This window comes from Sinocyclocheilus rhinocerous, unplaced genomic scaffold, assembly GCF_001515625.1.
Source record: "Sinocyclocheilus rhinocerous isolate Xijiao unplaced genomic scaffold, SAMN03320098_v1.1 scaffold1115, whole genome shotgun sequence".
Taxonomy (NCBI): Eukaryota; Metazoa; Chordata; class Actinopteri; order Cypriniformes; family Cyprinidae; genus Sinocyclocheilus; species Sinocyclocheilus rhinocerous.
Window position 1 is genome coordinate 1538178 of NW_015658514.1, and position 13697 is coordinate 1551874.

The 13697-nt window shown below is 37.5% G+C and overlaps 2 protein-coding genes across 4 annotated transcripts in view; both read left to right on the forward strand.

Annotated features, from left to right (window-relative positions):
* The first annotated feature begins 766 nt into the window (after positions 1-766).
* On the forward strand, positions 767-9064 carry LOC107722415 (repressor of RNA polymerase III transcription MAF1 homolog). Of its 2 annotated transcripts, XM_016530775.1 has the most exons (9): positions 767-1308; positions 2008-2092; positions 5014-5145; positions 6568-6730; positions 7374-7495; positions 7580-7699; positions 7780-7872; positions 8050-8085; positions 8290-9064. In XM_016530775.1, exons 2-8 carry the CDS (start codon positions 2010-2012, stop codon positions 8072-8074), a joined length of 738 nt encoding a protein of 245 aa, XP_016386261.1. In that variant the 5' UTR covers positions 767-1308; positions 2008-2009; the 3' UTR covers positions 8075-8085; positions 8290-9064. The 2 variants fall into 2 exon arrangements, with proteins under 2 accessions (XP_016386261.1, XP_016386260.1); XM_016530774.1 differs by having other exon boundaries at positions 8050-9064.
* Positions 9065-9415: 351 nt separating this feature from the next.
* The window catches only part of LOC107722409 (leucine-rich repeat-containing protein 14-like), an 11146-nt gene continuing 6864 nt past the window's right edge, over positions 9416-13697 (forward strand). The window contains exons 1-3 of one of the 2 annotated variants that reach the window (XM_016530767.1): positions 9416-9567; positions 9795-9864; positions 9951-10228. In XM_016530767.1, the coding sequence (XP_016386253.1) occupies positions 9951-10228 (278 nt within the window). In that variant the 5' untranslated portion in view covers positions 9416-9567; positions 9795-9864. Of the gene's footprint in view, positions 9865-9950; positions 10229-13697 lie in introns of both variants that reach the window. The other variant, XR_001637807.1, reaches the window with a different exon arrangement.

Below are 13697 nucleotides of genomic sequence, written 5' to 3' on the forward strand. Positions count from 1 at the left end.
TCTACACTGCTCAAACTCGCGTTTGAATCGTCAGTGGCAAATAGTTTAAATATAAAAAACGTACTTACAGGCTGTGAATCAGAAGCGCCAGAGTGTCCTTGCAAAGTTGGAACTGCCCCACTTTATAGAAACAGCCTTTGTGTGTAGACGGCATTGTAGGCTACTCTGCCAGAATCAGGAAACAAGTCCTCCATAAAATGTGCTGCACACATCTGAATATTTGGTTTGAACTGTTCTGGAACAGTGTTGTAAATACAACTTAACCACTGATTTCTAGTCGTGTCCTCTTTTGGAAGACCAAACAAAGTAGTTTCGCTTTCATAACAAAACACACAGCGACTCCACAACATGGCAGTGGTGCTGGCGGCAGCAACAATGCTACAGCGAGAATAAAAGTTACACCTTCTTTCTTTGCCTGAACATGCAAATCTTCCCACACAGTGACGTAGACATGTGGGGGCGTGTTAGAACGAGCCGTTTTAGGTAGGCGTGGTTGTTTCTTAAATTTATAAAGAATATCTCTTTGGATTTGAGACTTTAGTCTTTGCAACTTTACAGATCTTCTTTATGCACCAAGAGCTTGTAACACTCCAAAGAGAAAGGAAACATTGAAATCGCATCATATGATCCCTTTAAATGACGTGACCATTTAGCCAATAGAATGTCTAGTACATTTAATTGACAGACTAAGTAGCCAATAGAAGTGTCCATAGTATTTTCCTGACCACACAGTGGGCGTGGTCATCATCAACGGAAATATTTCAGAAGAGGCGTGGTTTGTATACTGTTTTAGGATATAGAGAGTGTTGTTGGATGTTTTCGAGATTTTTACTAGCATAATACAAGAAATAGGAGACATAATCGTTAGCGAGAGGTCGCAAGTACTAATTTAAGCATCGGTTAATCAAGTCGCGTCATTTAAACCGACGCTTAAATCGTTTTTAGAAGGTAAATTTGTTGTAGGTCAAGTAAGGGGATGCTGCTGCAGTCGCTGTCTTGGAGCTCGACACAATCGCTGAATTTTATGTTGCGTTTAGTCGAAATAAGAAGCTTTGCAGTAAGAGAAAACGCCTGCAGGATATGTCAGTCTCGACCGAGTCATTTTCAAATTTAGTGAATTCATATTGCACAACGTTTTTTATTGTTGTCCACACCGCGCGTAGACGCCAGAGCATTTTAGCTTGTATTGTGTTGTTAGTTGAACAACTCCGTAAACCGAGCTGTCTGTGAGCCGAACTTACTAACGTTAACGTTACTCCATTCGCCCAGATTTGTTTTTAGTTGGAAAGTGGCAGTACAACAGTAAAGGTAAGCATTACAATTGATATACACTGTGATACAGTATGTCGTCAGTATCATAAACCATAACGTTAGCTGGTCAGTAGTAGATCAGTTGCTGTTGCTGGATGTAAATAATAGAATGTATTTATTCCTAAACCACTTTGCTCTCTCATAATGCAGTTTTGTCTTGTTTATTATTTTATCAATAAAATGTCCCCACTTTACTGTTTTTTTTTTTACCCCACACGCCCAGGTCGATTTATAAAGTAGGAAGTGCTTAAACGGTTGTTGTTGGGGGACGTGGACAGGCAGATGGGCTGTTACGATTGTCTTACAGTTTTCAGACGTAAAGTCAGCAAATAATTCATAATTTAACGCCGTTTTATGTGTGGTCTTTTTTTGCAATTAATGCCATAAAAACGAAAAGTATGCATTTACTTAAATGAAAATACTATTTTCCTGTTTATACGGCCAATTATGCAGTCCGTACATAAATTTGTTTTTACGTAATGCACTAAGGGGGAGTCGTTTTACTTTGCATGTAAATAAGAAACGCTGCACGCACCCAAATGTTTCCATTTGGGCATCTCCATTACACTGTTTCAATTGAACTCGATACAACTAGTTGCATCAATAAATAGTTTATATTGTAACAGGTTACTCTCACACACAATGAAATAAGAGATATTTGGCTTCTGATAAGTGTGTATGTGTTTTGTTTTCCAGCTATGAAGCTTTTAGAGAATTCCCGTTTTGAGGCATTGAGCTCCCAGCTGTGTGTTGAAACTGGAGATGCTCACATCCTTGGCAGGTATGAACCCTGAAAATAATAGCAAATGCTTTTTCCTTTGAACATTTTTGAACTCTAAGGGTTGTGATTTACAAAAATGTGGGTACCCTGTAACACCTGGGAATATAACAAAATTTAAAGTGTGTTCAGGCTTTGCAAATTCATAAAGAATGAAAAATTTGTATTTTACTCACCCTTATGTCATTCCAAACTTTGACTCTTCAACAACACTTTTATGTAGTGCTCAATGTATATGCATTGATCAAAGTATATATATGAATAAAAGCTTAAATTAAATCTGTTCATCATGTAAAGTGATCATTTATCTTCGGAAGACTAGAATCAAACCACTCTGTTCATATCAAATATTTTTAAAGATCTCATTATGAATTTGTGAATCTTTAAAAAATTTTGTAGAATGAGCTGTCATTGAGGGGACATAAATTTCCTCAGATTTCATTAAAATGCCTTCATTTGTGTTTAGAATATAAAAGGCATAAAGTTTAATGAATGACATAAGGGTGAATAAATGGTGACAGAATTTTCACTTTTAGGTGAACTATCCCTTTAAATAATTTAAATGTCTAGAACCAATGCACAGATTAATGAATATACAGCTCTGAAGTAGGGCTGTGCAATTAATCGCATGCGATTGTCAAGCGCATCTCGTCAGTAAAGCCGGTTAGGCAATCTCGCGTTCATAATCGCAGATGAATCGCATTAGATTATGAACGTGATATTGCCTAGCTTGTCAGTGAACTAACTACTATGTAGTAAATGCCGCTCCATCTGAAAGCAGGTGATGGCGATTTACTACCAATCATGGAAACGGCTTTACTGATGAGATGCGCATGACAATCGCATGCGATTAATTGCACAGCCCTACTCTGAAGTATGTAATTGGGTACAGATGGCTCTCTCTGAGTGCAGACTCTGTAAAAATATTAAAAATCCTTATCCAGTACATGCAAACAACTGGAAAATTCATGGAAATTCATTGGTCAAAAGGAGCAATAACCCTGGATTTAGGTTGTTTTTGTGTCTGAACACAATTATTGTGTTCAGGGGAGTATTCCAAAAAGCAGGTTATGTGACATACCCGGGTATGTTTGAGGATAAGCGAGCGGATAACCTCAGCTTTCGGTTCCAAAATCTGAGGTTGCTTTCAGGGTATGTAAGTAACCATAGCAACTTGCTCTCTGAAGATAACCTGCTCCGGAGCAGGTTATGTTCCAGGGTTAGTTCACTTTAGAGCTATCAGCACACGCGTACTTTCTATAATGTCTAAATTCTAAATTAAAATACATATCTGATATTACTTAATATATAATTGCACTAAGCATGTAAACGACCATTGAACAAAAGAAGAAGAAAGAAACAGTATGGCGCGCTTTTTCTTAGCATCCGTTTCCATAGTGATTTGTCGCTCTGTTGAGAATGTCTTGAGTCTTAACCAGGAACGTACTCTGAGTTGAATTAACTTACTCCCGGACGCGTTTTGGGAACCACATACCTCGAGTAAGCAAGGTTTGGGGTTAATCAACCGAAAGTTCAGGGTTTAGCTGACAGTAAGTTAACCGTGCTTTCTGGAATACACCCCTGGTGTCTGTTCTGGTAAACATCCTGTCACACATCAACACACACATTTTGATTCTTCCTGTGGTTCTTTTATTGTCCAAGCGTCATGTGCATGAGTATTTTAGCTTTTACTCTGCAAAGTGCAAACATTAGCATGTTTCAGCTCAGTGCTTGAACCATCAGAATAAGAAAGTTGCTGAATTATTATAAATGATAGCAAATCTTATCTCATCATGTCAAAAGAGTGTCATTTTAGCAACTGTGTAGTTCAGTAGTTCAAACAACTTCAAATGATGTCACGGTGACGTAAGTGATATTGAATCCAATTTATTTGTTTTTACTAATTGTACACTACTTTTTTCTTTATCTTTCTGATGTTAGGTTTAAAACTAGGCTATATTGTATTGTTTTCTTTCACTTTGTGAATATGTTATGTAAGGATAAGGGGGTCTGATATACCCAGAGTAAAGACGCGATTATTGTACCCGTGACGCAGATTGTAGTGTCCTCTAACACATACCACTGTTGTTATTTAGGGGTGCATGTAAACACAGCTGAGTTTCATATGATCTGCCAGCTTCTTTAGCATTTAATCATGTTATTGGATTAGTGTAGTGTAGAGTACAGTACAGAGAGATCAAATGTGGTATCTCAGAGCACAGATGCCAATACCATTTGTATATCTTTTAGTAGTGCTCACATCAGTGTACTTGTACAAGTTAAAACTAGTGAAGAGGCTAACTAACCAGTGCATGCATATTGCATACCATCTCTATTTACTAACAGACACCATCAGTATCTTGTTACAGCCCTACTTTCAAACTGTCTACTTCAGTGTGACGTGTCTTTCCTCAAACTGATCTTTACACACCAGACGCATACGGTTTATGATACAGTTCAACCTTTGTTCTCCACCATTTGCTTGTTTCTTCCACTGATTTATGGAGCTTTAACACAGGGCTACAGTGTCCCAAATCATATGATTTTCCTCCGCGTCCTGCTACAGCCTTTGCCCTTCACATATAAATAATCATGTCTGTGGACTGTTACTGGGACTGTCTAAAGTTGCACAACCTCTCTTGCATAAGCCAGAAAGATAAACACACACGATATTCCCATGTCCTCCCCCCTCGCTCTACATCCGTGACATTTTAGCCAAGCATAAAAATATAGTTTTGGAAAAACCCAGCAGTTGAGCATTTTTTAAATAGCTTAGATTTTACTGCAATATAAAAAGTTTGTTGTATCTTATATAAATCCCAAACAATATATTATGCTGATATTTGTGTGTGCAATTGTTTGTTTAGTCATGAAATAATTAAATCAATCCCTTTCTTATTCGTTTTCTCTTTTCCTGTCTGTAGGATTGAGAGCTACTCGTGTAAGATGGCTGGTGATGACAAGCACATGTTTAAGCAGTTTTGTCAGGAGGGGGAGCCACATGTTCTTGAAGCTCTGTCACCCCCTCAGTCCAGCAGCGCTCCAAGCCCTAACCTGTAAGCCTTAACACACAACCATAGGTTTCACCTCAGCTATTGTGGGCACCAAGGTTATTTTCGTAAACGAAAACTAAAACTAAGGCTAAAACGATTGATGAAAAAACAATTTCGTAAACTGAAATAAAATAAAAACGTCAAAATAATTGAAAAACTAAAACGAAACTAAACTAACAACAGTTATTGAAAAACTAACTGAAATAAAATAATAATTATCAAAAATAAATAATCGTTTTCGTAATCATTACGTTCTCACCCCTTGGCGGAAAAATATACGAGCTGTGTGGAGGTTTAGGGAAATAGCCTACCTGTAATGGCGCATCACGCTCATGGAGTTATCTGATGGAGAGACGCAAAGCAGTTTAAAGCCTGCACGGGTCCTGTTTGGGTTTGGTGCACCAGCAGTACTTAACAGAACACCCGACCCATTATCTGACAGCAGCACTAATTTAATTCTGTACCAGACCAGACCCGTTGGACAAAGACTGCGAGTCGCGAACCGCGCCCGCATTAAATCTATTACATCAGGTAAGCAAGATTATTTATTTGATCATGTAACACAAGCAATCAAACCAACATTAGGCAATCTAAGTTGGTGCTTTGAAGAAAAACAGACATGCAGCGCAACATGATAATTAACAGAAAAAAAGATGAGAACGCACATCCTTTCTGTAAACAACACAAAACTTTAGCCAAGCATCTTGTGATCACTCTGCCAGGCTTTTGAACAAATGTGCATTGGCTAAATCACATCATGCACACGCTTATAATTCTTTATAAATGAAAAGAACATTCAAATATAAGCCTTTACTGTTAAATGCGATTGCCGTTATTATTGAATTTCATTAGTCCCAGTTTTGATTGATGCACGGCTGTTCACGGAAAAGTGAGCAAGACACCACAGTTACAATATCATGATTATGGTTAAATAAGAAAAGACATATAACCAAATCAGGCTACATTCATACTAAATATCTCAACACACATAATTGGATATGACATTAAGCGCAACTTGTATAGATTAATTTAGTAAAACAGGCTTGACCGCTTTCTTTGGCGTATATTTGTATACTTTTACCATCTAATCAATCTCAGCATGCCTTAATTTTGTGTCGCTATATGTTTGCCTCACTAAGGTTAATTTATGCCTACGTATGTCTTTGGGCTGCGCTCTGGAAGTGATCTGTTAATTCTGCTGAACTTTAAAACTGAAACTAAACTATATAAAAACTAAATAAAAATGTGTTCACAAAATAAAAACTAAAATAAAACTAACAAAAATATTAATGAAACTAATAAAAACTAAACTGAATTTTATAGCAAATTTGAAAACGATATTAAAATAAAACGATTAAAAAAATTCAAAACTATAATAACCTTGGTGGGCACACTACACAATATTTCTCCTGCGCTTTCTTTTAGATTGGGGAAGAGTGGGGAGGATGGAGAAAATCCACTAAGTGATAAGTGTTGCAGGAAGACCTTGTTCTACCTTATCACCACCCTGAACGAGTCGTTCCGGCCTGATTATGACTTCAGTGCTGCCCGTGCCCATGAGTTCAGCCGAGAGCCCAGCGTTAACTGGGTTAGTATGACTGGTTTCCATTGTATCGCGATAATGTTTCTGCTGGGTAAAGAACTTTTTATGTGATGTTATGTTATTAAATGTCAGGTACAAAGGTTTTTAGATGCACTGTCAAGAATTGTTGAGAAAAGTTACAAATTCAAGGCAACATTATGCAATCAGATTTATAAGTTCTGTCAATGATTGTCTTAATTGTCCTAAGTAACACTCCTTTTTTGTCAGTTTTAATTTGTTCACTAATTGTAAAATGCTCAATTCCACCAATAACTTTGTATAGGTAACTACAACGTTCTTGAAAATTTTCAGTTAGTAATCCAGTAAATCAATCATCTTTCAGAAACAATGATATTTGGGATGTAGATTGAAAGGGTTGTATATGAACCTCAACACTTGACACACTAATCTCAAGAATGGTGAAAATCAACAAATGTAGAACAACAAATAACAGTAGTAACAAAACAACAGCAAAATAAAAAAAAACTAATGTCAGCAAACAGCAAAAAAGGTATTCATGTTGCAGTGCATGCTGGGTGCTCAACATTTAACTTGTCAGTAATAATATATCTCGATATGAAATTCTTTGTAACTGGAAAATATGTAGTTTAGTATGATTGTTTCCTAACAGACTGGTTGTGTCCTCCAGGTGGTCGACTCTGTTAACAGCAGCCTTTGTTCTACTGTGGGAGAGCAGTTTAACTCTTTAGGACCAGAACTGTGGAATGCCATTGATCAAGAGATAAACCTGCAGGGCTGTGACATCTATAGGTGTGTGACAAGAAATGATTTCTCCCTCATTAAATGTGTTCTGTACATGTATTTTAATAACAGCCATTGTTGTGTTGTTTGTAGCTACAACCCAGACCTTGACTCTGACCCCTTTGGTGAGGAAGGCAGCCTGTGGTCCTTCAACTACTTCTTTTACAACAAGAAACTTAAACGCATTGTATTTTTCACTTGCCGCTCAGTTAGGTAAGTAATCACTCACTGTACACACATTATAAAAGTCATTTTCTAGCCATTTTCTTTTTTAAACATCATGTTCTTTTCAGTGTCCTCAGTAGTTATGGTTGCAGTGGCCTTGACAATGAGTTGGACATGGAGCTGGATGATGAAGAGGAAGTGGACAGCTTCATGGAAGACAGGTGAGATTGTTTTAATGAAGACATCTTCATAGAATCCATGAGGGCTCAAGTTGTCCTAGACCATTAAAACTGGAAAAAAAACTATTGTGCTTTGTACAATATGTAATAGGTCTGTGAGCCATCTCTATATATGTGTTTGCCATAGTCTTTTAAAAAGGTTTCTGTTCTGTTTTTCAGGTTCCCCCGAGCTCTGTGTGTCTAAAGCTTTCTCAGGGATGTCAACCTGCGCTTCAGCTAAAGGGCCTCGCCGTTAAATTTACACCCAATTTCTTCTTTCCTTTTTTAGAAGAAAAAAAAAAAACTTTCAAAACTTTTATTTTCTGGGGATTTTCTTAAGTGTATGCGTTTAATTTTTACTTCACTGTGGATTGAGGAGAAGAAATAAGTTAATTTTACACCTCCCATTTGCCTCTAAAGATCACAAACTGTGGCTGAGAGGAATTCCAGGAGAGCTGCTTGGACAAGGTTTGACAAGGACTCGTTTAAGCATTGGCTGAGACAAACAAAAACCACTGGAAACCAGCTCATCCTAGGAGTGAATGAAAGTCACCAGCGTTTTGACAGTGGAGAATATGAACACACTTTCGAATTCAAAGAATGCATGCCTTCTGGATTTGTGCCCCTCTGTTTTATTGGTTCTCCTAATATTTCACGTTTTACCGTTTTTTTTAATTTTTTTAAGCTGTGTAAGGTTTGAAGCTTGTGTATCTGAATGTTGTCATTTAACATTTTTTATCAAAACCAACTTAACAGGTACTTTTCCCCACTCTACATATGTTTCCTGGGATTTAAACCAATGATCCTGGAATAGGTAGCATCGTGCTCTAGCAAACGAGCTCTAGACATTTTTAGATTTATTTTCCTAAAATCTTTATATAAGATTGAACTATAAAGCTTTTTTTGGTAAACTTAATTATTTGAAATGCATTTATTTTAGTACACACTGCACTGATTTTTAGTATTATATGTCTGCAGGTTTCACTTTTGTTGCTGCAATTTCTTTGGCTTTCTGTAATATGGGCTTTGCTATGAGTTTACCAACTGTTATTTTTTTGCATAGCTGAATGGTAAACATGCAAACCAAATATTGTTGAAGCTTTCAAGGCTGGTGCACCCGAATCGTGAATGAAAAATGTGAATGGTCTTGTTGCCAGATAGCATCTGTGACAATAAAAGTACAGGTTAATCACCAGTTTGGGCTTATCTCTTTAATGTTCACTTTTATCTCTTCATTTCAGTGACTCAAAATACTTACTCAACCATTATAACTTATATTATAACTCTTCTTGAGAACTTTATTTTAAAAAAATTTTTAAATATAATATTGCTCATACAAACTTTGAAAACTAAAATCAAAAGATGACAAAGGTATAGTGTAACAATCACTCTTTACAGAAAAACCTGTGTGCTCGCCTTATAATATAAAATGAACCACTACCAATCCATTTGTTGACCTTAAAGCTGTTTGCGATAAATGTATATATTATGAAAACGCAAACCCAATTCTTTCTTGTCAGAAATTGCAAATCTTCATTATCTATTATCTTTCTCGTTGATCTTGTGATATTTTATTCGTACATATCGTCGCTGTTATTTGGATCGTAGCCAAATAAACGCGTCATCAAAGGGCGACTATGTTCAGCCGTAAACATCAGGCAGGGGAGTCGGAAAGGCTTGGAAAAACACTCCAGAAATGTAAAATTTTTTTTTACGATTTATCTAGATCACACAGAGTTATATTTTACATGTCCGTTGCTCATGTTCAGCGTATTGTTCTCACGCCATAAAGCAGGCATTAATTATCTACAACCCGCTAAAGGTTGATCATATTAAATCCTATATTTAGAGTTGTAGACATTTAAGACGCTTGCGACATTCAGATGGCTTTTAAACAAGTCTGATTGAATGCAACATGTAGTTAGTATGCAGGATTACAGTGTGATGAGGGAGATCATTTTGTAGCTGCTTTCGGGGCATTCTGGGGAAAGAAAGGTTTGACGATTCTTTACTCTCATATTAATTATTCAACATGCTGATTTGTAGCAATAATCTCTGATGCCGTCCTCTTTTGTGCACAGATGGTGCTGTCTTTGGTGAAGATGTGCGCTCGGGAGGTGGTGAGCGACCACAGCTCTTCGCAGTATTGGTTGAGTTGTGTGCCGCGGGAGCTCTACCGAGCGTTGCTGGACGCCGCCTTCACCCACAGCCGTCCTCTGGCCGTCGGTGTGCTCGTCCAGCGGTGGCCCGAGCGAAAACTGACCGTTGGAGGCAGCAGAAAAGCGGGCGAGTGCCCTCCGAACCGCCTCTGCGTTCAGGCTCTGCTGCTGGCTGTTGTCAGGGGACTGACGGACAAGAGGTACGGATGAGTCTACACGACGCTTTTTATTTTAATGACAAAGTGTGCCATAAAAAAAAGACTACCTCAGTATGTTATACATAGAAATTAATTTCGTCGTCATAGCATGTGACATGTCTCCGACCTTTAAAGATGCGGAGCAGCGTGGATAAATATAGGCAGAAATGTAATTGATGCCCTGCTCCTTTCCCCATACTGGCAGTAAACAAGTTAAAGGTGGGGTAAGCGATTTTGCGAAAACTTAGAAAACTGATACGGGCTGAGTAGCAAAACAAACGTGTAGCCAATCAGCAGTAAGGGGCGTGTCTACTCATGATGTGGAGGAGAGAGCGTTCAGTGCACAGGACGGACATTAGCGAGCCGAGCGACAGAAAGATAGAGATGGCGGATAAAAAACAAAAGAGGAAAATGTCTGCGGAACAAAAGCTTCCAGTTTAAGGCAAGAAGTAGGACCCGTGTAAATATCGGATCAGCTTTCCTGCGCTGGAGAGAACTCAAGGAGCGGAGGCCTGCGATCGGACACCAAGGTTGCTTTGTTTCTTCTCAATAGGTGAGTAACACCCGTGTCTGCACCGCAACAGCTAAAGTCTGTCTAGTACACTGGACGCGACAAAGCGACCGTTGAAAATCATTTGAAATTTGTGTCAATACATCATGAATAGAACGCAGCAGCAGTTTTCTGTCGGGGATTTGTCGTGTCGTGCCGCACCGCATCCAGTGTAGACCATAGATATGTATATATATATCTATGGTGTAGACAGCATCACTGATTATAATGAGTTCTGTAGTATTTTGACGCGCCGCGCCACTCACGTCCGGTGTAGACACGGTGTAACATTGGTTTTGCTTTGTTTACTTATCGTTGCCTGGGTTGTGTATGTATGTGTTTTGGTGATTTCAAAGCGAGTGGCGCTGCGCGACAAAATACTATGGAACTCATTATAATCAGTGATGCTGTCTACACCATAGATATATATACATATCTATATGGTCTACTACACTGGATGCGGCGCGGCACGACACGACAAATCCCTAACAGAAAACTGCTGCTGCGTTCTATTTATGACGTATTGACACACGTCTTCTTTTGTTCCGCAGACGTTTTCCTCTTTTGTTTTTTTTATCCGCCATCTCTATCTTTCTGTCGCTCGGCTCGCTAATATCCGTCCTGTGCACTGAACGCTCTCTCCTCCACATCATGAGTAGACATGCCCCTTACTGCTGATTGGCTACAAGTTTGTTTTGCTACTCGGCCCGAATCAGTTTTCTAAAGCGTTTTGAAAAATCACTTTCCCACCTTTAATGAGGCACACATGGATGACAAATAATATATGAAAATATAGTTGGGAGTGAACAGTGAAGCATGTAATTAAAATACAAAATCATACAAATAAATAAATACAATTTATACAACTGCAATTTAAATTATTCAACCCCCAGAGACTGTAATAATTTACAAATGTTAGCTTTTCTAAATATTTTTTTTTTAAATTGCATCTATATCAGTTAAATTTAAAGTGACAATGTCAATATATAATGTAATGTTTTTGAGTTATGGGATTTTTTGTTTTTTTTTGTATAATTTTTTTTTGTAATACAGCTATATCATAATAATAATAATAATTTTCTTCCCAACCCGACCGTTCCCGCTAAATTTAGATCTCGTTTCCAGAATCTCACATTTAAATTTCCGCTACTGAAAGAAAGAGAGATAGGCTAACAAATAAAAGTGTAGTCTGCACAATTGTATGTTATTTTATTCGTCTTGTCAAGAGTCTTGAATTTATTGACTTTGACTTGAATTTATATGAATTATCTTAAGACACAAAATTAATTTAATATATATTGCAACACAGTAGAAAAAAGTGTCAGATAAAATAAAAATGTACAAAAATTGTATTTCTTATTTTTATTCGTCTTGTCAGGATAAAATTCGTTTAACATTTACAACACAATAGGGAAAAAGTGTGGTAGAGAGAAAAAAATAACTAAAAATGTAGGTTGTACAAAAATAGCCTATTAGCTATTTTTATTCGTCTTGTCAAAATACTAAATTCGTTTGACATTTTTCTGTTAACACAGTAGGAAAAGTGTCGTAGAGAAAAATAAATAAATACATCTGTCATTTAAAATTATAGGCTAAGCAAAATATAAACAAAACCGAGTTGAACATCCTTCACAAAATTAATTTAATATTTTATGCAACACAGTAGGAAAAAAAGTGTCGGAGAAAATAAAAAATTTTATTCGTCTTGTCAGGATACAATTCGTTTAACATTTACAACACAATAGGGAAAAAGTGTGGTAGAGAGAAAAAAATAACTAAAAATGTAGGTTGTACAAAAATAGCCTATTAGCTATTTTTATTCGTCTTGTCAAAATACTAAATTCGTTTGACATTTTTCTGTTAACACAGTAGGAAAAGTGTCGCAGAGAAAAATAAATAATCTGAGAGCTGTCTGACCCTGCATAGACAGCAACGCAACTGAAATGTTCCCAAGTCCAGAAACGTAGCAAGGAGATCTGTAAAATAATCCATGTGACATCAGTGGTTCATCTGCAGTTATATGTGCGCAAAAGAAAAAAAACCCACTTTATTCAACAATTCGTCTCCTCCGCGTCACCCTATAGCGCCATAAACAGCGTATGCTGTTCTGTGTCAGCTGCGTCACACGGATACGCTGTTTTCGTTGAGATCAAATCACAACAACATAGGAAACAGATCCGGCGTGATGCAGCTGACACAGAACAGCATACGTTGTTTACGTCCAGCTGATACTCTCCAAAATGGCGCTACAGGGAGGAGACGAATTGTTGAATAAAGTAGTTTTTTTTTTTTTTCGTATGAAAAGTATTCTCGTAGCTTCGTAAAATTAGGTTGAACCCCTGATGCCACATGGATTATTTTACCGATCTCTTTGCTACGTCTCTGAACTTGGGAACATTTCAGTTGTATTGCTGTCTATGCAGGGTCAGACAGCTCTCAGATTCCATCAAAAATATCTTAATTTGTGTTCCGAAGAAGTTTCATTTTTGGGTGAACTATCCCTTTAAAATCTCATTGAAAATATTTAGGGGAATTTGAAGAAAGCAGTAGCAACTTGAAATCCAAAGATTATCAGTGATCTGGAAGCCTTTTCATGCAAGGAATGGACTAGACATGTGCCGGTATTCGGTATCACGATAATGAATATGCACGATATTGTTATCGTGGGTACTTCAAAATACAGATAATAATTATTTATTACAAATTATTCAGAATTTTGAATGCATTTTAAGAATACTTTTTCCATCAACTGGTTACAAATGCACAACACTGCTCTATGCTGTGTGACAGACGCATGCGCACTCGGATGTAAACAAGCAGGGATGAGAGGCGCATGGCGGAGCGCGTGAGAGACGCTCTGGATGAAAGCACATTCACTCTCTGACAGCAGATGGCGCTGAACAGCAGAAATAATAATAATAA